This window comes from Pocillopora damicornis, chromosome 7 (genome assembly GCF_964200805.1).
Source record: "Pocillopora damicornis chromosome 7, jaPocDami1.2, whole genome shotgun sequence".
In the NCBI taxonomy this organism is placed as follows: Eukaryota; Metazoa; Cnidaria; class Anthozoa; order Scleractinia; family Pocilloporidae; genus Pocillopora; species Pocillopora damicornis.
This window is the reverse complement of record NC_142676.1, coordinates 23,807,582-23,834,640: the sequence shown is the minus strand read 5'-3', so window position 1 is coordinate 23,834,640 and position 27,059 is coordinate 23,807,582. Positions and strand designations below refer to the sequence as shown.

The 27,059-nt window shown below is 38.6% G+C and overlaps 4 protein-coding genes across 6 annotated transcripts; 3 read left to right on the top strand and 1 right to left on the bottom strand.

The window, feature by feature from the left end:
• Positions 1-182: 182 nt before the first annotated feature.
• Positions 183-6,344, top strand: LOC149043238 (tyrosinase-like). Its single transcript, XM_089212442.1, has 3 exons — positions 183-315; positions 3,736-5,173; positions 5,937-6,344. The coding sequence occupies exons 2-3, from the start codon at positions 3,757-3,759 to the stop codon at positions 6,074-6,076; spliced, it is 1,557 nt and encodes a 518-aa protein (XP_089068568.1). The 5' UTR covers positions 183-315; positions 3,736-3,756; the 3' UTR covers positions 6,077-6,344.
• A 972-nt stretch (positions 6,345-7,316) lies between these two features.
• On the top strand, positions 7,317-13,279 carry LOC113682241 (tyrosinase). 3 transcript variants are annotated; one of them, XM_089212433.1, is made up of 3 exons: positions 7,317-7,444; positions 9,870-11,301; positions 12,175-13,279. In XM_089212433.1, the coding sequence occupies exons 2-3, from the start codon at positions 9,885-9,887 to the stop codon at positions 12,336-12,338; spliced, it is 1,581 nt and encodes a 526-aa protein (XP_089068559.1). In that variant the 5' UTR covers positions 7,317-7,444; positions 9,870-9,884; the 3' UTR covers positions 12,339-13,279. The 3 variants fall into 3 exon arrangements, with proteins under 3 accessions (XP_089068559.1, XP_089068558.1, XP_089068560.1); XM_089212432.1 differs by having other exon boundaries at positions 7,326-7,546; XM_089212434.1 differs by lacking the exon at positions 7,317-7,444 and adding an exon at positions 7,943-8,303.
• A 1,689-nt stretch (positions 13,280-14,968) lies between these two features.
• Positions 14,969-18,490, bottom strand: LOC149043237 (uncharacterized). Its single transcript, XM_089213711.1, has 3 exons — positions 18,431-18,490; positions 15,769-15,916; positions 14,969-15,284 (listed from the first exon to the last, which is right to left on the bottom strand). The coding sequence occupies exons 1-3, from the start codon at positions 18,488-18,490 to the stop codon at positions 15,169-15,171; spliced, it is 324 nt and encodes a 107-aa protein (XP_089069837.1). The 3' UTR covers positions 14,969-15,168.
• LOC113682243 (reticulon-1-A) lies at positions 18,429-24,090 on the top strand. Its single transcript, XM_027199394.2, has 9 exons — positions 18,429-18,845; positions 19,134-19,187; positions 21,132-21,339; positions 22,101-22,140; positions 22,469-22,567; positions 22,838-22,907; positions 23,157-23,203; positions 23,332-23,390; positions 23,773-24,090. Exons 1-9 carry the CDS (start codon positions 18,611-18,613, stop codon positions 23,819-23,821), a joined length of 861 nt encoding a protein of 286 aa, XP_027055195.2. The 5' UTR covers positions 18,429-18,610; the 3' UTR covers positions 23,822-24,090.
• The last annotated feature ends 2,969 nt before the right edge of the window (positions 24,091-27,059 follow it).

Genomic DNA, 27,059 nt, shown 5'->3' with positions numbered 1-27,059 from the left:
GGGTGGGAAGGCAGCATTTACGCCAGTGCGTATTTTAGGATCAGGATTAGGGTGGGAAATCCTGGCGATCACACTTTCCCATTATATCAACTTTACCCTTTCTCGTTTATTTTATATCTAATCTATCCCCTACCCCCCCCCCCCCCGCCAACCACTTCACACCTTGGGTTAACTAAAGTCACGCGATACACTCCAACGTTCCGTGGGCATTAGCGCGTTATTCGGTTCAAGAAGCGCTAAGGAAAGGATACTAAAAGTTTCAGTCCTAGGAAACTGAAGCATTACGAGTGCACAGTTAACAAGCCAGTCGATCGGGTGCGCTTTGATCATGTTTCTCTAATGATTGCCGTGTTAGTGCAAAGATTTTACATCCTTCTTCTCGGTAGATCTGAGAAGTTCAGAGAGATTTTCAATCAACTAAACACTTCACCATGTTGCAGTTTTTTTCAGTTTCACGGAAAGGTGAATCAACAGAATACCCATACTTGAATGAGCTTCGTGTTCGAAAATTATCGAGTTTTCTTTTTTACTTCTTTCATTTCTTTCTACAGAATACGATGTACGGTCCAATTTTCTTTCGCTTATTTTGCAAGCAAGCCACAAACACCTGAATGACACAGACTGATTTTAAATTCATACAGCAGTGCTGACAAGATTAGGGCATATATTATTTATGTTCGATGAATGAGTGAAAACCGTGTACAGACTTTGTGCCTTCGCATCTGCTGAATCATGTCGATTAATTCTGAAATAAATTTAGTGATCTCTATCTAATGCTCGCTAGGATGTTATTTCGTGCCTTGACTTGAAATTTGTAGAATGAAATAATATAGTTCATTAAGTATGTTTGCTGAATTCTTGGAAGCGATTCAGAGGTCTAGACAAAACCCATTGTGTACAAATCGCCGCCGCATGCAAAGCTGACGGCACTACAGCAGGCTTCTTAGGGAGGAAAAATTCGGCAGCGTCTACCGAAGGTATATTTTACAAGGAGAGTCTTAAGTCTAGTAAAGACGCTTGGAGTTCTAAGAAATCTTGAGTACAAAGGTACGCTGTACTCTCATTCTGAGGAAACCTTTTCTAAGAATCCATCAAAATAGATGAGATATAGCTTCATAGTAATTTAGTGTTACTTTTCAGTCGACTTGTCAATAGCACCGCGACGTACAGGAACAAACTTTAAGAGGAGAAACTTTCAAAATCTTAAGAACAACGATGCTTGCAGTTTTAAAGAAGACGAAGATACGCTTTAATCAAACTCGTTCTCAAGGACACGTAGTCTTACCTCGAAGCTCCAATCTTAATCAAGAGGCGCTCACAACATGATCGCTACAAAGGATTTATATACTGCTCTTGTTGTAACGATATCCAAGGTACATTTTAAACGATAACTATTCGAAAAACAGAATGCGGATTGTACTCGATGTACATGTCTCAAACATCCGATGATCAAACAATGTTCAGTTCGTCAAAGTCCTCACCAGAAATACGCATGCTTTTGTTGTAGGCCGATCGCGGATCGACTTCGGGAGTTGCTTCTAAAGAGGAAATTCAGGCTCTGACTAAAATCGAAGGAGGCTTTCGTGAAAAAGTAGCGAAACGGTCTCTTACAATGAAGTTTGATTTTGGGCCGAAAATTATATTTACAAGTAAGACTTGCCGTATATGCTTATGGAATGCTTTCTGGGAAAGTTGACCCATTTTATGAAATTACCCCAGTTGCATCGCCGTCAATTATGTGGCTTTGTAAGTTAAGGACCTAATATGATGAACTCTTCTATTGATTCAAGTCGCAGATATTTTGCGCTAGACTTTTATTTCCAATAACGTTGCGAAGGAAATCAGTTTCTCAAGCGAGCAGCAATAGATTTCGAAGTCTTAACCTTTTGGTGAATATTTTCGGTGATGGATTCTTGCCAGAAAATTGTTATTGGAAACTAGGTCAGAGAGACGACAAAGAAACACGATATATAGTGTTTTAAGCATACAATGGTAACCCGCATGACATTAAGAAAATTCATATCATCTTAACCTCGTTTGTCAGGTAGTCTGGATCTGCTGCATGATTAATTCCCGAAATGTGAATAATAATTGCCGAGTGTGAACTGGAAGATAAGTTTCCGGGAATCTTAATCTCGATCACTTGAAAGGAATTAAACCAGAGATTTTGGATCTGAACAGTTGTTGCCTTTAAAATCACAAACAGGAAAATTAAGCTGGTTATGACTGCTAATTTCTTGAGATAAAGCGAAATTACAGAGCTCATTGTTATGAGGATTTTCATGCGAGGAGTAACCTTACAGCATAAATAATAAAAGAACCAGAATAATCGAGAGTACAGCTGAAATTTTTCGAGATGTATAATCCAACCGTTTGTGACATGAAAAGAGTAAAAAAAGAAACATTTATTCAAGATTCGATGGCATCCTGCCCTTTTCAAATTCTAAAAACTAGCGATCCAGAGTTTTTAAATCATTTTTAGGGTCTGGTAGGGTCCGTGTGTCATTTGTCCATTCAATTTTTTTTTTTAAATCAAAAATTGAAAATTGATGTCAATTTTTGATTTTTTAAAATTTTGTCATCAGAAAAAATACGAAAGTGCCAAATCGAAAATACTTGACACTTTTTCCTTTTGGTAGAATATTGAAACATAACGCATATTTTTACTTTAATCCTGTCAACAATGAGGAGAAAAATCAAACTGAGCGGCAATTTTGCTTCTCCGACAATGTTGCAGTCTGTGGGGTGGCTTAGTTTTTTTTCTGTTTTCGGAAGTCTAAAATTTGAAAATTGAAAATTGCAATCAATTTTCAATTTTTGTTTTTCGGACAAAACATTCTAAATTGTTGACAGAACTACCCAGGAGGGAGGGGGAGGGGTCCATTCGCACGTTAATTTTTCCTCCAGCACCCTCTCCCCAGGCAGGTCCGATTCCCTTCATGCGCTGGGAGAATTTATTTGCCCCTGCCCCCGCCCCTCCCCCTCCCACGCTACACTTCTCTGGAAAGGAGGAGGAAGCGGGAAATTCGTATTTAACGCGTGGTCACTTTTCCGAACGTGAACTTCAGCGCTGAGTACATAAAGTACATGAAGCCATCCCACAGACTGCAACATTGTCGGAGAAGCAAAATTGTCGCTCAGTTTGATTTTTCTCCTCATTGTTGACAGGATTAAAGTAAAAATATGCGTTATGTTTCAATATTCTACCAAAAGGAAAAAATGTCAAATATTTTCGATTTGGCACTTTCATATTTTTTCTTATAACAAAATTGAAAAAAATCAAAAATTTGACATCAATATTCAATTTTTGATTTTAAACAAAAATTGAATGGACGAATGACACACGGAGCTTGTAGCCCTAAAACTTGTAAACACAGTCATTGCAAGATGGATCAATCAACCTCGGCCTTTAGTGAGATAACATACGAAAGAAAATGTGTAAAATAATCCACCATTTTTCCGGCTCAGTGAGGTTTATAGAAAACAAATTTTCATGTTTGAGTTTCATCTTTTCTTCAAAAACAAACACATAAAAAACCCAATTTCTCTCTATTTGAAAGTTTTCATGATTTCTATTATCATCATCATCATCATCATGATTATAATTCTTATCATTATTATCATTACTATTATTAGAACTATTAAAATTAGACAGAGATATCTATGATTCACATAATTGTTGAACGTTTACACTCGAAGGACAGATAACAATAAGACCTAAATTTTATCTTTCAGGGAGCTGGAGGCGATCATAAAATGGATTACCCCAGCATCGCATACCTTGTCTTGGTTGTTGTCACCTTACCCAGGGTTGAAGGCCAGTTTCCCAGAGTCTGTACTGACCGGGACAGTCTGAGAGACAAGAAATGTTGTCCTACTCCTAGAGGCTTCACCACACAATGTGGTTACGATGGAGGCAGAGGACAGTGCCAGGCATTGACCATTCGTGATTGGACATCTAAGTACAGCCATTACCGACCGTTCCAGATGGAGGACGAGAGACACAACTGGCCGCGTGCTCTTTACTACAAAGTCTGCAAATGCAACGCAAACTTTGCAGGTTACGATTGCAGCAAATGCGCGTTTGGTTACTATGGCAGTACCTGCACGCAGAAGAAAAATTTGATACGAAGAAATTTTCTAAGCCTGAAAGGCTCGGAGAAAGATCAATACATGACATACGTCAAAAAATCCAAGAAAGATCAAAGTGACTTCGTGGTTACGTCTACTTCTTACGAAAAGATCTACAGAACCGTTATGCACGGTGAGGACCCAAAGCGCTTCTTTTCTAATGTCACTAACTATGACCTGTTCACGTGGATGCATTCCTATGCTGCACGTGACACCATTTTACCGCATAATAAGACTGAATCTGATATTGACTTTGCACACGATGGTCAGGGATTTCTCTCATGGCATCGGTTGTACTTGTTGGCATGGGAGAGAACCTTGCAGGAAGTTGGAAACGATGAAGAATTTGCCCTTCCTTTCTGGGACTGGACTGAGAATCCCACTCGATGCGACCTCGCAATTTGCTCTGAAGAGCTCCTTGGAGTAACGGACCAAACTACTGGCATTGTGAGGGGCAAATACTTGAATGATTGGTACGTTCTTTGCACCCGCGAACAAACCGATAATTTAACAAAGTCGTGCGACCCTACCGACAAAAGAAATGGCTTGAAACGGAACACAGATGATGAGAAGGAGAAGAAAGAGAAGGAACAAGGATATGATATGACATTTCCAAAAAAAACAGAAGTCAACTTTGCGCTCCGTTTTGAAACCTTTGACCGCCCACCCTACAACAAAAGTTCCAGCTGCAATTTTAAAAACATCCTAGAGGGTTATGCCAGCACTGAAACTGGTCGTCACCATTCAGACGTCCACGTCTTGCACAACCGGATCCATATAGTTGTTGGAGGAGAAATGGGGGACGTACCTTCAGCATCAAACGACCCGATCTTTCCTCTTCATCACGCGTTTGTGGATCGTGTCTATGAAAAATGGTTGCGGAAGTTTAATAAGAGTGCGAATGTGCTATCCACTTACGATGCACCAATTGGTCACAACAGAGATGACGTCATTGTGCCGTTGTTTCCGGTTTACACTCACCAACAGATGTTCAAGAAGTCTTTCGAGTTCGGTTATGATTACCATGACGTAGATGAAGAAGGTGAGAATGAACATTTTGCTTTCCATTGTAGTTTTGGTTGACTTTTGTGTGACTAGTTAATTATCAGAGCCAGAACTCCTCTGCCTGCCCAATGTTTTTCAGGCAATGTCCGTGTTTTGAATCGGTCAAATGGAGGCGCTCGTAAAATTTCGGCTAAAAGGCGCTTATTAAGTTAGCGCACTGATAGGACAAAAAAAAAAAATCAAAAGCACAGGTAAAACACATGAAGGAATTCTACAAGTGCATGAAGACGGAAATATCTGGAACGGAAAAGAAACTCGAGAACTGAAGCTCAAAAAGTTATAGATTTAGTGGCAATAGATATACGTTTTCCTTGCATCCCCACTTTTTAAGAAAGTGAGAAAGGGGAGGTGACAGTTACTTCAATTTATGGCCTAAGGGGTTGGCGCTTATTCGTGGAAATACGGTACTTATAATCCTTTAAAATTGCATTAATTCGTGAGTGTTTTCCATTTCCCCCAATGTTGATATTTTAAATATCACAATAAATTGAAAGTTTTAGTGATCTTAAACAAGCATTTCATTTTTTCCTCTGGGAAAAGTTATGGCAAATTTATTTTCTTGCCTTCCAGACCGATGGTAGGAACACTTGGAGAGAAAACTCTGAGGAGTGTCTTTACCCATTCACTTAATTCCAACTCTTCCACTTCCCACCATTCCTCGTCTCTCTTCTCATACCCTGTGTAGTTTGTCCACTATAACTGTTGCTATCCAAAATTCACAAGAAAGTATCTTTGAATAGGCAGGTCTCCTGATGACGAGAAAGATGGTGAATCAAAGTCTTTGCAAGATTGTCCAACTAAATCTGCAGCGCCTGGAAAGCTAATGTTTTGGTGGCTGATGTCAGCCATGCTACTATGGCAGCTACTGTTGGCTGATTGAAGACAGGGAGTGGAGATAATTAGCCTGCCTTAGGCTTTTAGTAAGTGGAGATGCGTGAAATAGTGGGTGTGGGAAAAGCGGGAAGCAGGCAACACTGCGGTCAAACGTCGGGTGCGCGCGAGGGGATTAATTCTGGCAGGCCGCGCGCCATTTTCCTGCGCAAAAATTTAATAGGAAAACATGAAAAACAGCTCCTGTCTTGAAAAATAAGCGAAAGAGAATTGAAACGTACATCGTTATCTGTAGAAGGAATAAAAGTAGGGAAAACGCAAACTCGACAATTTTCGAACGCGAAACTTATTCAAGTACGGGTATCTTGCTGATTACGGTTGCAAAACACCTCGACTCACTTGCATGTGAGACTGTGTTTAATACTTCTTTACTAAGCTCCGCACAGCTGCACTCCTAAAAATTTAACTCGTCTCTCTTATATTAGGTGTACTCAGTTATTCCTTTTAATCTTTCCACACTTAAGTCCACTGTACTTCATACTACTGTACATTATCGTACTGTGCTCTATTCTACGACTCTACCATTTCTACTCTTCTCTTCCCTTCTCCTCACTCCCTCTCTCTTAGCCTGTTCCAGCCTCTCATCAGCGAAGACGAGCGAAAAAGCGAATACGCGAAAAGTGGCGCGCGCGTTAACTTGCAGGCAAGCGGGCGTAATCTGCAGACGTCTACCTAGTAACCGCAACCGCAGCGGCCCGCATGCTTCAACACAGCGGTCCAAGGTCTTTGCATGTTCACAGGTTGTAATTACTACGTGAAGTGCTGTCAGAAATGAGTTAAGAACATTACAGAAGCGTGTGATTTTTATGTGGAATAAAGTAACACAACACAAAAAAGCATCGAAGCCTTCAAGAAGACGAAGGTCTTCTTTTTTTCTATATGAAAAAGCACGTTTATAAGCAGCACATCTCGATATTTTGAGTCTATTTGTTGGTTAAATGCGACCACGAGTGAACTTTGTCCATCATTTACTTACCTTCATGCCTTATACACGACGGGGGAGGGGTGGGAAGGCAGCATTTACGCTAGTGCGTATTTTAAGATCAGGATCAGGGTGGAAATCTTGGCGATCACACTTTGCCCTTACATCAACTTTGCCCTTTCTCTTCCCTTTGTGCATCGGCCACGCAAGCTAATTCTTCACAAGTCGTTTATTTTGTATCTAATCTACCCCCCTACCCCCCTACCCCCCCGCCAACCACACATTGGGTAAACTTAAGTCACGCGATACATTCCAGCATTCTGTGGGCATTAGCGCGTTACTTGTTTTAAGAAGCGTTCAGGAAAGGATACTAAAAGTTTCAGTCCTAAGAAACGGAAGCATTAAGAGTGCATAGTTGACAAGCTAGTCGATCAGGTACACTTTGATTATGTTTCTTTAATGATTGCCGTGTTACTTCCATGTTTGAAGCGAGCAAAGATTTTACATTGGCGAGGGAAGTTCCGCGCCGCAGATTATGTATGTTGCTAAGTTCCCTTCTTCTTGGTAGATAGGAGAAATTCGGAGAGATTTCCAATGAACGATACAATTCACCATGTTACAGTTTTGTAAACCTTGCAAGCAACAAACACCTGAATGACACAGACTGATTTTATATCCATACAGCAGTGCTGACAAGATTAGCGCATACCCGGAAAGGTATATTATTTATGTTCGATGAATGAGTGAAAACCGTGTACAGACTTTATACTTCGCATCTGCTGTATCATGTCGATTAATTCTGAAATAAATTTAGTGATCTCTATCTTATGCTCGCTAGGATGTTATTTCATACCTTGACTTGAAATTTGTAGATTGAAATAATGTAGTTCGTTGATTATGTTTGCTGAATTCTTGGAAGCGATTCAGAGGTCCAGACAAAACACATTGTGTACAAATCGCCGACCCATGCAAAGCTGACGGCACTATAGCAGGCTTCTTAGAGAAGAAAAATTCGGCAGCGTCTACCGAAGGTATATTTTACAAGGAGACTCTTAAGTCTGGTAACGACGCTTAGAGTTCTAAGAAATCTTAAGTACAAAGGTACGCTGTACTCTCATTCTGAGGAAACCTTTTCTAAGAATCCATCAAAATAGATGAGATATAGTTTCATAGTAATTTAGTTTTACTGTTCAGTCGGCTTGTCAATAGCACCGTGACGTACAGGAACAAACTTTAAGAGGAGAAATTTCAAATCTTAGGAACAAAGAAGCTTGCAGTTTTAAAGAAGACGAAGGTATGCTTTAATCAAACTCGTTCTCAAGGAAGACACGTAGTCTTACCTCGAAGCTCCAATCTTAATCAAGAGGCGCTCACAACATGATCGCTACAAAGGATTTATATACTGCTCTTGTGGTAACAATGTCCAAGGTACATTTTAGACGATAATTATACGAGAAACAGAATGCGGACTGTACTCGATGCACATGTCTCAAACACCCGATGATCAAACTATGTTCAGTTCGTCAAAGTCCTTACCAGAAATGCGCATGTTTTTGTTGTAGGCCGATCGCGGATTGACTTCGAGAGTTGCTTCTAAAGAGGGAATTCAGGCTGACTAAAATCGAAGGAGGTTTTTGTTAAAAAGTAGCGAAACGGTCTCTTGCAATAAAGTTTGATTTTGGGCCGAAAATTATATTTACAAGTAAGACTTGCTTACAGAATGCTTTCTGGGAAAGTTGAACTATTCTATGAAATTACATGATCCAGTTGCATCGCCGTTAATTATGTGGTTTTGTGATATGATGAACTCTTCCATTGATTCAAGTCGCAGATATTTTGCGCCAGAAAAGCCGCTTATTTCCAATAACGTTGTGAAGAAAATCAGTTTCTCAAGCGAGCAGCAATGGATTTCGAAGTTTAAACTTTTTGGTCAATATTTTCGGTGATGGATTCGTTGCCAAACTAGGTCAGAGAGACAACAAAGAGCATACAGTGATAACCCGTATGACATTAAGAAAATTCATATCATCTTAAGCTCATTTGTTGGGTAGTTTGCATATGCTGCATGACTAATTCCCAGAATTTGAATAATAATTGCCTAGTGTGAACTGGAAGATAAGTTTCCGGGAATCTGGATCTCGATCACTTGAAAGGAATTAAACAAGAGATTTTGGATCTGAACAGTTGTTGCTTTTAAAATCACAAACAAGAAAATTAAGCTGGTCATGATTGCTAAGTTCTTGAGATAAAGCGAAATTACGGCTCTTTGTTATGAGGATTTTTATGCGAGGAGTAACCTTACAGCATAATTAATAAAAGAACCAGAATAATCGAGAGTACAGGTCAAATTTTTCGAGATGCATAATCCAACCGTTTGTGACATGAAAAGAATGAAAAAGAAACATTTATTCAAGATTCGATGGCATCCGGCCCTTTTTAGATTCTAAAATCTATCAATCCAGAGTTTTTAATCATTTTTAGGATCTTGTAAATTTGTAAACACAGTCGTTGCAAGATGGATCAATTAAATTCGGACTTTAGTGAGATAAAATGCGAAAGAAAATGTGTAAAATAATCAACCTTTTTTCCTGGCTCGGTGAGGTTTATAGAAAACAGTTTTCATGTTTGAGTTTCATCTCTTCTTCAAAAACAAACACATAAAAAACCCAGTTTCTCTCTATTTGAAAGTTTTCATGATTCTATTCTCATCATCATCATCATTATTATAATTCTTATCATCATTGTCATTACTATTATTAGAACTATTAAAAATTAAACAGAGATATCTATGTTTCACATAATTGTTGAACGTCTAGGCTCGGAGGACAGATAACAATAAGACCTAAATTTTGTCTCTCAGGGAGTCGATCATAAAATGGGTTACCCCAGCATCGCATACCTTGTCTTTGTCGTCGTCATTTTACCCTGGGTTGAAGGCCAGTTTCCCAGAGTCTGTACTGACCGGGACAGCCTGAGAGACAAGAAATGTTGTCCTATCCCCAAAGGCTTCACCACACTATGTGGCTGCGATGGAGACAGAGGAAAGTGCCAGGAATTGACCATTCGTGATTGGACATTCAAGTACAGCCATTACCGACCGTTCCAGACGGAGGACGAGAGACACAACTGGCCGCGTGCTCTTTACAATAAAGTCTGCATATGCAATGCAAACTATGCAGGTTACGATTGCAGCAAATGCGCGTTTGGTTACTATGGCAAGAACTGCACGCAGAAGAAAAATTTGATACGAAGAAATTTTCTGAACCTGACAGCCGAGGAGAAAGATCGATACATGAGATACGTTAAAATGTCCAAGCACTATGTAAGTGACTTCGTGGTTACGTCTACTTCTTACGAGGAGATAAGCAAAACTGTTATGGAGGGTGGCGACCCAAAGTCCTACTTTTATAATGTCACTAACTATGACCTGTTCACGTGGATGCATTACTATGCGGCAAGTGACACCATTTTACCTCATGATGTCACTGAATCTGATATCGACTTCGCACACGATGGTCAGGGATTTCCCTCATGGCATCGGTTGTACTTGTTGGCATGGGAGAGAGCCTTGCAGGAAATTGGAGGAGATGAAGAATTTGCCCTTCCTTTCTGGGACTGGACTGGGAATCCCACTCAATGCGACCCTACAATTTGCTCTGAAGAGCTCCTTGGTGTAACAAACCAAACTACTGGCATCGTGAGAGGCAAATACTTGGATAAATGGTACGTCCTTTGCACCAAGGAACAAACCAATGCCCTAAAAAAGCCGTGTGAGCCTAACATAACAAGAGCTGGATTGAAACGGAACACAGATGATGAGAAGGAGAAGAAAGTGAAGAAACAAGGATATACTATGACATTTCCAACAAAAACAGAAGTTAACTTTGCGCTCCGTTTTGAAACCTTCGACTTCCCACCCTACAATAAAGAGTCTAGCTGCAATTTTAAAAACATCCTAGAGGGTTATGCCAGCACCAAAACTGGTTTTCGCCTTCCTAACGTCCACGGCTTGCACAACCGGGTCCACATAGTTGTTGGAGGAGAAATGGGGGACGTACCTTCAGCATCAAACGACCCGATCTTTCCTCTTCATCACGCGTTTGTGGATCGTATCTATGAAAAATGGTTGCGGAAGTTTAAGAAGGATGCGAATGTGCTATCTACTTACGATGCACCCATTGGTCACAACAGAGATGACGTCATTGTGCCGTTGTTTCCGGTTTACACTCACCAACAGATGTTCAAGAAGTCTTTCGAGTTCGGTTATGATTACCAAGACGTCGATGAAAAAGGTGAGAATGGATATTTTGCTTTCCATTGTATGTTGGTGTCCATTTTGAATTGGTTAAATAGATTCGTAAAACCAGCCTGCAAAATTGTCGTTTCACCGCGGGGGATTGGGTGCGCAACAGGACACTTTGCATGAGCGTAGCTGGCAGGGGTCTAAAGGTGCAGGTACGCCCCCCCACCCCCTCCCCCCTTTATTTAGGAGAAGTGAATACCATATTTCCTCAAACAAACGCCCGAGCACTCATAAAATTGTGGCTAAAAGGGGGGGGGGGGGGGTTAGGGGCGCTTATTGGTAGGAGGGCGCCTTACCGAGTAGGCGTTAGTTGAGTTAGCGCACTGATAGGACGGAAAAGTCAAAACCACAGGTAAAAATACATAAGGGAATTCTACAAGCGCATGAAGACTGAAATATCTGGAACGGAAAAGAAACTCGAGAGCTGAAGCTCAAAAGGTTTTGGATAAAGTGGCAATAGAAAAACGTTTTCGCTCGGTTACTTCAATTTATGCTAAGGGTAGGCGCTTATTCAAGGAAATACGGAACTTATAATCATTTAAAATTCCATTAATTCGTGGGTGTTTTTCACTTCCCCTAATGTTGGTATTTTAAATATCACAATAAATTGAAAGTTTCAGTGATCTTAAACAAGCATTTCGTTTTTTTCTCTGGGCAAAGTTATGGCAAATTTTGTTTTTGTCTCCTAGTCCAATGGTAGGAACACGTCTTGGGGAGAGAACTCTGAGGAGTGTCTTTACCCATTCACTTAATTCCAACTCTTCCGCTTCCCACCATTCCTCGTCTCTCCCCTCATACCCTGTGTAGTTTGTCCACTTTAACTCTTGCTATCCAAAATTCACAAGAGAGTATCTTTGAATAGGCAGGTCTCCTGATGACGAGAAAGAAGATGAATCAAAGTCTTTGGGAGATTGTCCACAGCCTGACTGTTACCCTAACCTTCCTAAATCAGCAGCGCCTGGAAAGCTAATGTTTTGGTGGCTGATGTCAGTCATGTTAGTATGGCAGCTATTGTTGGCTGATTGAAGATAGAAAGTGGAGAGAATTAGCTTGCTTTAGGCTCTTTAGGAAGTGGAGATGCGTGAAATAGAGGTGGGGGGGGGGGGGGGGGGGGTGAACCAGGAAGCAAGCAACACAGCGATCAAACGTCGGGTGTGCGTGAGGGGATCAATTCTGGCAGGCCCGTCACCATTTTCCTGCGGAAAATTTCATAGAAAAACATGAAAAACAGCCCCTGTCTCGAAAAATTAGCGAAAGAAAATTGAAACGTGCATCGTTATATGTAGAAGGAATAAAAGAAGGGAAAGAGAAAACTCGACAATTTTCGAACACGAAGCTTATTCAAGTACGGGTATCCTTTTGATTGACCTTTCCGTTTCAATTCTTAACAAAAACAAAGACGATTGCAAAACACCTCGACTCACTTGTATGTTAGGCTGTGTGTAACTCGTTTATGACAGCACTCCACTTAGTAATTATAACCTGCACACATGTACAAACGTTGAACCGCTGTGTTGAAGCAAGCGAGCCGCGGCGGTTGCGGTTACAAGGGAGACGGCTGCAGATTACGTCCGCTTGTCTGCAAGTAGTTAATGTGCGCGCCTTTTTTCGCGTGTCTTCGCTGATTGAGAGGATGGAACAGGCTAAGAGAGAAGAAGTGAGGAGGAAGAAAGAGCGGAGTAGAAGTGGTAAAGTCGTAGAGTAGAGCACAGTACAGTAATGTACAGTAGTATGAAGTATATGAGTACACCCAATATAAGAGAGAAGAGTTAATTTTTTAGGAGTGTAGCTGGGCTGAGCTTAGTAAAGAACTATAAAGAACATTACAGATTCTTGTGTGGAATAAAGTAACCTTAAAAAGTAACCTTAAAATATAACAACACAAAAAAGTATCAAAGCCTTCAAGAAGACGAAGGTCTTCTTTTTTATATATGAAAAAGCACGTTTATAAACAGCACATCTCGATATTTGAAGTCTATTTGTTGGTTAAATGCGACCACGAGTGAACTTTGTTTATTATTTGCTAAACTGCGTGCCTCACGCACGACGCGGGTGGGGTGGGAAGGCGGCATTTACGTCAGCACGTATTTTAAGATATCAAGATCTGGGTGGGAAATCCTGCCGATCGCACTTTGCCCTTACATCAAATTTGCCCTTTTCTTCACTTTGTGCATTGGCCACGCAAGCTAATTCTTAACCAGCCGTTTATTTTGTATCTAATCTACCCCCTACCCCCCTTCCCCCTACCCCCCCTTCCCCCCGGCCAACCAGCCAACCACTCCACACTTCGGACAAAAATTCGCTTCCAAGATGTTGTGACCTTCTTCTCCATGGCGCTGTTAACAGTGTCGCTGCCTTATAGGGTTGGCATGACTGTTATGGGTGCTATCCAGAAAAGCGGCACTGAGAATCCCTTCAAGTAAGTGCTTAAAAAGGTACTGAACAGCTTTTGGTGACCAACCATTAAAATATCAGAGCTGTTGTAGTGTTCTTCTCAACTTTAAGCACAAGAGGTGAGAGAAATTTTCAAACTGGTCAAGTTTGATCCTGTTTTTGAATTTTCAAAAATTTTTAGAGGCACTGCAAGTGGTAAATTTAAGAAGTTAGTGCCTGAAAAAGAGAACACTGATGTTGAAAGCTAGTTTTCCACAATGGGAACGTAATAACCATGCGACCTTTATTGCCTGAAGAAGACTTGCAGTATGCAGTCAAAATGGTAGGACCCTCATAGGAAATGACCATGTCATGAGGCCCACCATAATACTTCATCACTACTTTTTTTCACAATGTTTGTATGTTTACTTGATTTACCACCTCTCCAATGGGGGCTTTCCAAGATGGGCTTCGAATGAGTTCGAACCACGTCGAAGCCTTTCTCTTTTTTTGTTTGTTTTGCTTTGTTTTTGTTTGTTTGTTTTTTTAACAGGAGAGCTTCCAAAATGTCTGTGGTTTGGCATTAGTAGCTCAGTTGATATTAGCACCCAGGTAGTATCTGGAAAGCATAGTTCAAACCCAGTTGAAACCGAGACTTTTTTAGGCTTCTCTTTCCCTTATGTCAGTTCATCTTTGTCATAATCCTTTTTCCTTTTTCCACCCACAAATCCAACTAAAATTACTGCATCCAATATCAAGGAAAAAATAAAAAAGTTCCTAAATTGTCCTCTTTTGTGATATGTGGTTTCGAATCTTACCCTTGCAAAATGGCTTTTGGAATTCCTAGGAATTCCTAGGATTTTCCTAGGAATTACTAGGAATAAAGGTGTGAATTTTCACGGTAAATTCAGACTGGGAATTCCTAGGAATTCCCAAACATAACAACTCTGGTTCTAAAAACCTAGAAATTCCTAGAAATTCCCAGAAATTCCAAGTTTATAGCCAACAGGACTTGAAATTCCAACTCAGAGAACCAATGACTTTCTCTGAAAAGCTGTAAATCTAGAAAATTCCTAGGAATTTCTGGGAATTTTTAGGAATGTTTAATAATTACTGGGAATTTTAAGCAAAAATTTGAGGCTAATGATGTAAAATAAATACTTTAAATTAAAAAAACCCAGCTAAAATTCAAGTATTCAATGAAATTTATTTAGAAGCTTAATTAAGGCTTATGTGTAAAATATTTTTGATTAATTATTAACATCAACGCGTGGTAATATTAGGATGGAATTTGATTTATTTTTCTTTTCTTGAAAACTTCATACGGAAATCTGTTGATTCTTTTCCATAAAATACAATATCTTGAATTATATTTGAAAATCAAGCATTCTTGGGAGTGAAGGGGTTAATTACAGACAGATAAAATTGATTTTTTGATTAAAATCTTGTTGTAACTGTAACAATAAATTAGAATGAAGTTATCCTAAACTGCAAACTTAGCTGCTGTTTGTATTTTTTTTCCTGGGCTCACAATAAGTTGGCCTTGAATGAGGTTGTCCACAAGAAGCTTGACCATTTTGTATCTGGATTCCATGACATCTGAATTTGAAAAAAAAAAAATTTAAATAAATATATTTAAAGCTCAGACCAGGCCTTTAAGATGGTTATGAGGAAAAGGGCATTCATTGAATTCTCAAATTGAGAAATCTCTGTTATATTGAGTGATCTTTATATTGGAGTTAGTACATCCCTCTCATGGATTTTATTAAAAAAGGGCTGAATACATTATTTTGTTTTTACCAAGGAGGGCTTCTTTATGTAATAAGGTTTGTTTAATAACAGTTCCTATTATGAATCTTGCATGTTCCCAAACGTGACTAGAGGAATCTTGAAACCTTACTGATAGGTTTATTTCATTGTAAAGCATAAGCTTAAGAAACTGCGGCATGCAAGTGACCGATTCGATTCTCAGAATTATTCTAGTTTCAGTTGCGCCGAGCGTTATGTAAGCCTAATTCAACCCGCTACATCTATTCTTTTATAAGATTTTGATCACGTAACGAATATCGCAATTTTTACTCACCACAAACTTTCAAAATCGTAGCTTTACAGATGGCCACTCGACCCTTGTTTGTACCAGTCAATATGTCAACTGTTGTCCCTTCTTTTAACTCCACGGCGCACACACTCACGCTGTTCTCGTTTTCCCATTGAACCACAATAAAAGCTATCTTTAGAAATGTTATATTAAGCAAAACAGTTGAGAAAAACGATCAACCGATGAAAAGTACATTCAAAGACGAGCGCCAAATGGAGTCTTATTTGTTTCCGATCACGGGCATGATCACGTGGATCTTTTAGGACTTGTCATTGGCTAGCAAAGTGAATCCGCTGGCTTGCCGATTGCAGTGTTGAGAGAAGCGCACAAATTTAGTCTGATTTCTCCAACCGGTTCTCTGCTTCTAGACGATGGATACCTTGGTGATATAAATAATGATTTGAGCTCACTCTATGTAGAAATAATCGACAAGAATCGATCGTATTACAAATGCACGATTTGTGGCCGAAAGTTGTCGAGGAAACAAAGACTCGAAACTCACTTGAGTTGTGTTCATGGCAAAGGTGAGAAATAACACAAGCCAATCACAGTTTTGACTGCGACTACAAATCGTCTTTTACCCTCATATTTATAAAAGAAGGATACCACATTAGGAAGTATAAGAGATACATAGATGATCCCAGTGTACCAGTACCTAAATCTACAAAGCTTGACAGTAGCAAGCGTTCAGCAACACGTTCCAACACCGCCATCTCGATTCCTCAGTCAGTCGTTTCCACTGAACTTAAAGCAGTAGTGACAACAGAGTAGAGTGCGTCTTACAAAGGAGAAACATTTGTACAAGAGACAGAAGTAACTATATGCGATTACAGAGGTGCGTTGGAACTCTGATCCACAAATAGTTATGCACTGTCCGAAGTATAAAACAATTTTGTTGATAGCTGACAGACAGAGAAGAACAACAAGTAAACTTAAGAGCTGTTATTATTGAAGTGTGGATTGCAATTTTCATTTTTGTATAAAGAAGGACTTGTATTTTGCACCAAAAATAAAAAGATGTAATATTTTTTGGGAGATCCAGTGATTGGGACATTTAAGAAATTAAGTTATGAAAGGAAACTTGGTTGGTACTTCTCAATAATAACAAGTCTTGTTGACAAATATTTTCAGATCAGAGTTTCAAATAAAGTAAATTAAAGACGTCATTTAAAAGGTGTTTTTTCTCAATGGGAACATTGACTACCTCTGTCTTGTCTGCATGCCAAATGATTGCAAAGTGTGTGGATGATCCACAAGTATTGGAAGTCCTACAAAAATGTTTTGTAAGAATAAAAACAGCAAAACAAATTACAGCAATTAGTCACAAAAACAGAGCAAAAAACTGAAAAAAAAGGCAACAAAAATCATGAAAAAAGAAAGATTAATTAGGTGTTGAATTTGTTTGTTTAAGGCATGAAATTTCTACTAAAAATATTGTCAACAAAAAGTCTCTGACAGTGTTTGAGGCAACTGAGCTTGACTGTTCCAAGGTTTTCTAACAAAGGCAACCAGTAATGAAAGTTAGGGAAGTAACTTATGTTCATAACTAACAAAGTGTAGATAACAATGTAATTATTGTTAATTATTGAGGAAGTTGTGTACCAAGGAACAGCTAATGAATGTTTGATGATTTTGGCACATCAGTGAACATGAGACATTAATTTGCATCACAATAAAAATATTTTTTGATTATGGAATCCAAGAGTCCTTTGAAGTTAGAAAGCAAATCTGTGATATGAGTACATTGGATTAATTGGCAATTTCCATTTAACATAACTGACTGCTGGTTCATGAGAAAATCCATATTAATGTAAAGATTTACTAAAACTAAGTTTGAATAAGAAATTTCATGATCTTTAAGTTATAAACATATACATGTATGTATATCTCTTGGTAAGTTTTGTATAGCATACCTTTTATTGAGCTAAAGTTTTAAGCCTCTGAAATTACTCCTTTTCTTAAAACCTTCACATTCAAGGTATTTAGAATTTCTTAGAATTTATGTGGACCTCAGGGTATTTAAATTGCCTCAAATTCAATTCCCAGATATTCCCAAGAGTTCCACACTTCTTAAATTATAGGTAGCTTGTATAACTGAGAATTCCTAGGAATTCCTAGGGATTCCAAGTCCTCACAAAACTGGAGTCTTCCCAGAAATTCCCAGTAATTCCAAGCATTTTAAATCAGAGTTAATTTGCATAGTTGGGAATTTTTGAGAATTCTTAGGAATTCCTAGGAATTCCCAGAAAACTGGGAATTCAGTTTGCGAGGGTCATTTGCATAATTGGGAATTTCGGAGAATTCCCAGGAATTCCCAGAAAACTGAGAATTCAGTTCGCAAGGTTAGGAGGTAGTAGCAACCATATGTCCGGTATTCTGGGAGGAACAGGTTCGAATCCCGTCGTAGCGAAGCCCGAATTTTTTCATTTTTCCCTTTTATGCAACTTTTTTTTTTCGCTGTCCACGCGAGGATCATTCCTTTTTTAATTTTTTGTCCCCAAAGCGAGTTTTCGATCTGAATTCATAAACTCTGTTAGCTTGTATCTTTCTGCTTGCTCTGAGTTTGACTTTGAACTTTGAGACTTCCTTATTTGGAGGACTATTAAAAAAAAAGAATTATAACGACTACTCTGATTGGTTCTTTTACATTCGCTTTCCCAAATATGGCGACTTGTGGAAATTGCGCCAGCGTGATTTTTGAAAACATATTCCACCATCACTTCTAAGTTTCGTCCTTGCGTAAGATCTAACTTACTGGTCAATTTACTTGAAGTTTTAAAGTATTGTATCGGAGGTCAAGCGTAAACATTTGGGAATATTGAGTTTGATGATGTCGGAGTCCGCTTCACCAGAAACAGGAGACTTGGTAGATTTTTCATCAGGCATGGAGGATCAGGAGGATGTCTCCTCGACTACACCACCTTTGGATGACATTACAAAAGACGAACCATCGCCAGAAGGTGAAAACGTGCCTGATGAAAGAGAAGAAACGTCGGCTGTCGAAGATCTAGTATCAGAGCAAGTAGAATCGGAAGAAAAACCAGAAGAACCAGCCACGAAAGGTGAGATTGGCAGTTATGGCTGATGGTTGTACATGTGTATTTATGTACTGTACTAAGGAGCGGTAAACTTATTGAACTGGTTTGCGCGGATGATGTAAAGTAGCAGAGCTAATTACGTTTGATTTTTGTTGTAACTTTGCAAATGTAGTTCGAGGTAGAAGACAAGAAGTGCACTTTATTCTGAGATCGATTGCCGGCAAACGAACACAGAGACAGTGAAGAAGGATTACTTCAGTAGGCCGTGAGCTAATATTTTGTTAAAAAAAATTGATCTTTGTTGTATTGTAGAGCTGACAAGTTGGCCGGCGGTGTGGATGAAACAAAACGGCGTGGATCAACGAGGTATATAGCTCTCAATAATTGGGAATATTTAAGTAAAGGTTCATTGTTGCTTAGATGACCTGCGGAGGCGAGCGAGGCACTCGACACGACAGAACGTGTACAAGATTTTCTTTGTTGGCCATCGAAGTTGATTCTTCATCGTCGTTGAAATCAATATCTCGTTAAAAAAAAATAAATGTTGACAGTAAGGTAATATATTTTATTTACTGCGAATTCAATTGCACGGACTTGAAACTGTGTTACGGTGTTATCTACTGTAGACCAGGGCGCTGTCTTAAAAATGAAAACATATGAAACGATGGTCGCACCCTGTTCATTGCTTTATTGGAAACTTCATTCGTTTATTAAATCGTAACCAAAGCCCAGAATATAGGGAGGAATTGAGAGTAAATAGCTTCATTATGGCTAGGCAATTTTCCCCATTTAAAATTGGCCTTGAATCGTGTATTGGACTCTTCTTCACACATATGACTATGCCATTTTGTTTACAGGAGAAAGTGAATCATTCATTTTCAATTCAAATCTATTCGTATTATGTTTTTGCCCCAGATATTCATAGAAGTTCTTTCCAGTTGACTGGCATAATTATTCTCTATGATTATGTCAAACTGAATTATTTATAAGTAACCACCTTATATTTTGGTTTTTGACTAAGATTTGGGGTGGGGTCTATAAACTAACTTAATTTTTTCACATCATTTCTGGTTATTTACATGAGTCACATTCTTTTCTGATAAATTTTGCTTTTCATGTAGCAGAGTTTCTTGATTTTTCCATGAAAGTATGATGAGATCAATGCTTCTTAGAGTTTTCGATATTACACCTGCTGGTGTATTTACAATATTCCTCTCAATCCTGTTGCTCTTGTAGATTCAGATATTTGATCCTATCTTGCAGAGGAATTGTTTTCAGCTTTTATGTAAGAATACACCTCCTCTGTGTATCTAATGCTGAAAACCTCCTTGTATGGACTGTTCCTTTTTTTATGGTACAGGTTATTAAGCATTCTATCAGGATCAGAATTTAAATCTATTTTGAAATAATTCCACACCCTATATGCTTGTACAAGATTTAATGTAAAGTCAAACGTTATGCTTATTTTTTGAGTGAATTTGCATTTTCACTTTCATATTTTGTATTGTGGTGGTTCTGGTCTAAGAGACATTCTTCTAATGAATTTTTGTTTCATTCTTCTTTGAGGGTAAAACTCTGTTACCACTGGAGAATTAAGCTTCTATTCTTTGTAGTCTACCTTTACTGTTCCCCAGCATTCCAAATAAATTTTTTAAAACATCATACTCTTCCTGTTATTTGAGCCAGTTACTTTGTGGCATTATTTTTGGCAACACAGACAATTTTTTAAAACATTTTGAGAGAGGACAGCATGCCATACAGATTTGTCTTTGTAGATTGATGCAATTTTTTGTAGAAGCTGTCAAGGGAATTTACTCATCAGAACTTGATTTTTATTGCAGATTAGTTACCTTCAAACAAGACCAGATTGTTCCTTCTGTTGAAGTTCACTTATTTTAAAAAACTTTTTATACAGGCAAACTCTTCTGATATCCACTCTTATGCTTTCAATAGACAGGAATGATACAAATAAGTAAAGCAAAAGATTGTTTGAGGTCTTTTGAGACTAGAATGGGGAGTTAAAAGAAAATAGGAAAAGCGAGGGAATTTTGATGTACAGTTTAGTTTCAATCTTTCAGAATTACTGAAAACCTGCAGAATTGGTTTGAGATTTGTACGCCATATGGTGGCTGTAGTAGAGATGCAGAGTTCACTTTTTAAATTTGAAGCATTCTTTCTCATCTCTTCAGAAAAGCTTCTTGGTTTACTGAAGACAATATTTGATTGCCCATAAGGTGTTAGAATTGTTAATACAGAGATCTGTACTGTTCAGAAAGTTTTGATGTAATTTCTGCTCTTTCTTGTTTTTAGTAATTGATCTGATCTACTGGCGGTGTCTGAAGAAAACAGGAATAGTGGTTGCCATTGAACTGGTTTTGTTGTTCTCTTTGACCACATATACATTCCTCAGTGTTGTGACCTTCTTCTCCATGGCGCTGTTAACAGTGTCGCTGCTTTATAGGGTTGGCATGACTGTTATGGGTGCTATCCAGAAAAGCGGCACTGAGAATCCCTTCAAGTAAGTGCTTAAAAAGGTACTGAACAGCTTTTGGTGACCAACCATTAAAATAGCAGAGCTGTTGCAGTGTTCTTCTCTATTTTAAGTATGACAGGTGAAAGAAATTTTCAAACTGTTTGAGTTTGATCCTGTTTTTGAATTTTCAATAAGAGGCACTACAAGTGGTAAATTTAAGATGTTAGTGCCTTAAAAAAGAGAACACTGATGTTGAAAGCTAGTTTTTCACAGGGAAACATAATAACCATGTGACCTTTATTGCCTGAAGAAGACTTGCAGTATGCAGTCAAAATGGTAGGACCCTCATAGGAAATGACCATGTCATGAGGCCCACCATAATACTTCATCACTACTTTTTTTCACAATGTTTGTATGTTTAATTGATTTACCACCTCCCCGATGGGGGCTCTTCAGGGCAAATATGAACAAATCGTGACATTGTTAAGGAAGGTACTGTTTAAAACACTCAACTGGCAGGAGGCAGACCAGTTGGCCATACATAAAGTGCAGCTAAGTAATTGAACTCTGGACAGCTGAGAAAAAATCAGTTGAGATTACAAGCCAGCACCCTGACTACTTGGCTACACTGCTTCCTCTAAGGAGGAATGATGAATAATGAGGAATAACTAATATTTTTAAATCAAATTGAAAATGTAACAGTGTAAATTGTATCAACAAGCTTAACACAACTTTGCACCTGTATCCAAAGTTGCACTATTAAGTATATTCATTTTATGTGACTTCTTTTCTTCCATCTTTGACAGAACTGTTCTTGAGAGAGACGTGGATATCCCCAAAGAAAAGGTAAAATGAAATCTTGGTCTTTTGCATGGTGATTTCCTGTATTGAAATCCTCTACATAGAGTTTCTCAATGTTTTTGCTTTAAGTGGCCTTGGTTGGACTCTTCAGAAAAGGTTTTGCAATGAGATGAATTGAACCTCGGCACTCAGCACAAAAATGTCTTCTGGTCACTGTGTGTTATTGACCAAGTGTCAGGTCAGGATTGGTGGATACTGACCAAGACAAATTTATGTGTAAGAGGGTTAGTTTGTGCAAACAGTTTTTGTTTTACATATTAAGCATAGAACTGCTGCAGTGCAACCTAAAGTTTGATTGTGTTACTCATTGCAGGCTGTGGAGTTTGTAGAGGCCAGTATTGATCATATCAACTGTTATTCCAAGGAACTGAGGCGACTCTTCCTAGTAGAGGATATTGTTGACTCCATCAAGGTATATGATAGAATGTCAAGTGTGCTCTTATGTCTGCCATTATTTTATAGTAGCTCCTTAATGAATTGATAAAATTCAAGATGAATTGAGCCCAGATAATTTTAACAATGATCTAAGCAAAGACTTATTCACTGCTATGTAAAGGAAACAGAGGTTATTGTTGACTTAATGTGGCTTTTGAAAATGGCTTCTGAACTGTAGTGTAAATACGGCTTAAGGCAGATGAGTCAGCTTCTTTACTTAGTGGCCAATGGTTGTAATTTTTTGCAGTTTGGACTTTTGTTGTGGGTTCTATCCTATGTTGGAGCTTGGTTCAGTGCCTTAACTCTCATCATTATCGGTGGGTACCTTCAATACAAGTCATTTTATCCGTCAGTGCGTGACTGAGTGAATGAGTCAGTGATCAAGTTGGTTAGAGGGTGAATCAGGAAGTCAGTGAATGAGTCAGTGATTTAGTTGGTGAATGAGGGAGTGAGTCAGTTGGTCAGTGAGTACGTTAGTGAAGTAGTCAACAATAATTGTGCAGTTACTGAGTTCATCATCCAGTCATTCCTTCTGTATCATTATTTCCTGGTGATTTCCTTGACAGGTGTTATTGTCCTATTCTCTGTGCCTCGCTTGTATGAAGATCATCAGGTGCGTAATAAAATTGAGCAATGATTAGGAATTCATATCTCTGTATCTCGTTTGATTTAAGAGAATTTTTTATGTTGAAATTGATAAGAAGTACATTTTTTCCCCTTAATATTTGTTTTCACTTTCAGGATAAGGTTGATGAGTACGTCCAATTGGCTCGAAAGAAAGTTGGAAGCCTCATTGAACAGTAAGTTGTTGTTGCTTTTTTAGCAGTGTTATTCAACAATAATTTACCAAATTAGTGAATATTGGTGGATATTTAACAAGCCATGAATTAGCAAGGTAGATGTCCACCACTTTTACTCATACTGAGGTGAATAATTGTCTCACTATATAGCACACATTAACCAAAATATTAGTTTATTTTTGTCCATATTCTGAAAAGCAGTTAGAAATTACACTCGTGACTTACAATTTTGTCCCTTCTGAATTAGCAAATAGCACTATTTCCTGCAAGGTATTTACCAGCAATGCTTATTAACAATTTTTTTTTTAAAGGGACTTGAATGTTCACTGTGGATGGACACTTGACCTGTTTGACCATAATTTTCACATTTTGTATCTTTCAGGGCAAAGTCCAAGCTGCCTGCTAAACTGCAAAAGCAGAAAGCTTCATAAACACCAAAACTCCAGTTCATGGAATTCAAATGATTCCAAAATGAGACCTGATTTTCAAGTGTAATTCTCCCAATTGCCTGCCTTGCTTCTTAATTTGTGTGGATTTTACATGAATGTCAGAGAAAGTTGAAATCTGTTGGAATTTTGTTTGACACTCTTTACTACAGCATTGGTAGCAGTCGTTGGTTTTCTTTTTATGGAAATGGCTTCACTGAAGAGGTACTGAGTTGAAGACCCAGCCATGGTGTGGAATTTTCCTAGAAAGCTTCTTTGTCTCAACTGCTGTGGTTTAAGCTCTATGAGGTGTTTCCTATGAAGCTTGGCCATTCCCTTCAGAACAGAACATTAAATAATTACCGTAATTTCCGGTCGATTACCCGCACGGCCGATTACCCGCACCGGCCGATTATTGCATACGGCGAAAAAAAAAGTCAACGGATTACCCGCACCGGTGGATAACCCGCACGTTGTTATTCAACTTTTTCGGTGGCGAAAACGTGACATTAAGGCGACTTAATAGGAGCGTAATGAGCAATATCCATTGTTCATTTGTCGTTAAAATACTTTTTCAGCGCGAAATTAGTTAAGTTTCGCACCTATTATTTTCAACATTCTGGTGATGCATTTGGGATTTAAAATTACTGTCGGCAATTTCTCAAAAAAATCGATATCTCCTGTTCTACTGGGCCTAACAAGTCCCTTAAAACGGGAAAATTCTCTTTAGCTCAAGCTAGTGAAAACTGGAAATTTGTTACTGATGCGCCGGATATCCTTGGATTATTTTTGTCACCATCAAGGTTTTGTTTTCACGCGTGCCGATAAAAATTTGTTTGTCACGCAACTAATTATGCGTGAAATAAACTCGAGTTGGCATCATGTTTTCGTGCCGCTTTGTGGCACTTTTGATACAATAAAATTCATTTGAGAGGTGGAAACGCAGGTAGGTGAGAAATTTTTTCAATTCAACTTCCAGAAGAATTTAAAATTGTCACATAACCCGCACCTCCCTATTACCCGCAGTGGCGCGGATTTAATGCAAAATCAACAGATTACCCGCGGGTAATCGACCGGAAATTACGGTATTATTTTGAGCACATGTAATAAGGGTTCTTTGTCTGTGAATGACACTTGTTTAAAATGATTGCAGTAATGAAGTAGATAGCATTTTGCAGAGGTTGGTTTTTGAAAATTGTTGTTATTTATAGATTTTCTTGACAGTGCAGAATTGTTCATGCAGATTTCGTCTACTATGTCTGTTGAAACTACAGATATTAAAGGTTTCATTTGGGTTGGTTGAATGAGGAAAAGTGTTAAAACCTTTTTGTCAGGTTTGTGGGTATTTTGCAGAGATGAATTCTCGTTATGTAGTCTGTTCTCTGAAGGAGTGTGTCCACTGTTGATAAATCTGTTAATATTGAAATTTGTGATGGCTGTAGTTTGCACCTGGAGTCCCAAGATCACAAGTTTGCTGAATGGGATCAGTTTCATCATGTGTTAAAATGAAATAAGCTGTTTAACTATAATACACATTTGGGAAGTGGGATGATAGAGGAACTGTCAACAAGACTGAACTAGAGCAATGGTATTTAATCCAAACTTTTTATTTGTGTTCCTCAGCAGGTAGGCTTTGTTGTTTGTTGTGGTGATATTCTGCAAGTTTTGTGTCTGATCTTCGAAGTTGAAATCTAACTAACTCAGCAAATTTACTTGTTTGCCTCTTTGAAAATAAACTTGCTTAAGTTGATGGGAGCACGAAAAATTTTTTTTAGGTTTTGTTTTGTTTTTCGGAAATTAGTAATCTATGTCATTTAAAATAACTATTGTGATATGATCTGTATGAGACTGAATTTACACTCGCTGTATAAAGGTTCAATAAGCCAAACGTGTATATTAGAGAGAGAGACGTAATCTGTACCTGCTTTTCAGCAATACTCAGTTGTATCGCAAGAGCTGTAGGTCTTTCGGCCAGCAATCTCACACAGCCGTCGAAGGTGTGAGTACGAAGTTAGTGCGCTGGCCGAAACGATCACGGCTCACGGAACGCCATTCGTAGATTGAGACCTTGTAAGTTGCCATATATGCAGTAATAAAAAAAAAGTCGAACATCGCAACTATTTTATTGAAGTATTTTGGTTTAACAGACATAACAAGTCAACTTGACTTTGTCCAATAAGCAAGTAAATAATGTACGTTGCGGTTTGAGAGAGAGAGTGAGCGGAAAGGCATGACTGTGTCTTTTTTGGTCTTGAAGGTTATTTGCTATCAAACAAATTATGATTTTCGTGTTTAAAGCAGAGGGTGCGAAATTAGGAATTAGCCTCTTGTTCCGATTGTTTGTTGAACCTTAAAACAAACCTGTATCCGCACATCACTGAGAGTGGCTTTGGATAATCTCAGATATGAGATGTTAGTATCTTTTTAACTTCCTGTGAGTGAACATCCTCTAGAAAATCTCGGAGGCCTTTGAATTATATTTAAACTTGAGCAAGTTTCACATCGCTTTTCGTCACAACGTCGTCTCATTATTGGGGTGTCCTATTCAAGTTTCCGTTTGGTTGTCAAGCACATGTTGCATATCGATCCAAATGTTCAATGTTAGCTCTGGAAGCGGCCAGTTGATATCAGTCATCCTTAGTTGTTGTTTACTGGTAGCTTTCCTAGGACTTGGAGTTCACTCCCAGCCTGGCTAATAGGTAGTTCAACCTACGAAAGTTCTCCCAAGGCCATTGAAGAAAGAGTGAACGGCACGGCCAATATAAAGAAGCAATGTCAAATTTATTCAGATTTGCAGGGTTGGTAACCATTTTTACAACGACGCGAAGATAGTTGTGGAGATGAAAAACATTTTAATCCGTATTTGGTGTAGAAAATTTGACCTATTCTCTAAACTGCGTTATTACTCCTAAGACATATCATTGCTACATACAAATATCAATCTGTCAGATTATCCCATTAAATAAGAAATGTCCTCCTCGAATTCTCAAATGAAAATCATTCCTACGTCTTTCTCAGTTACCAGCATTCCCTTCACTTGCACTTGTGACATTCTGTACTAGAAATGCGTGAGCTAACAGCGCTCAATGAAGCTTAAAAGAATGTTCTATTTTCAGGTAAGGGAATACCCCTGGCGGTAATAAGTTATCAGAGTAGTTTCGAATTCCTTTGCCGCAAATTATTTAGACTTCGTCAATGTTAGATAGCATGGTTATCGCACAATATGTCATTTCAAATCGGTGTA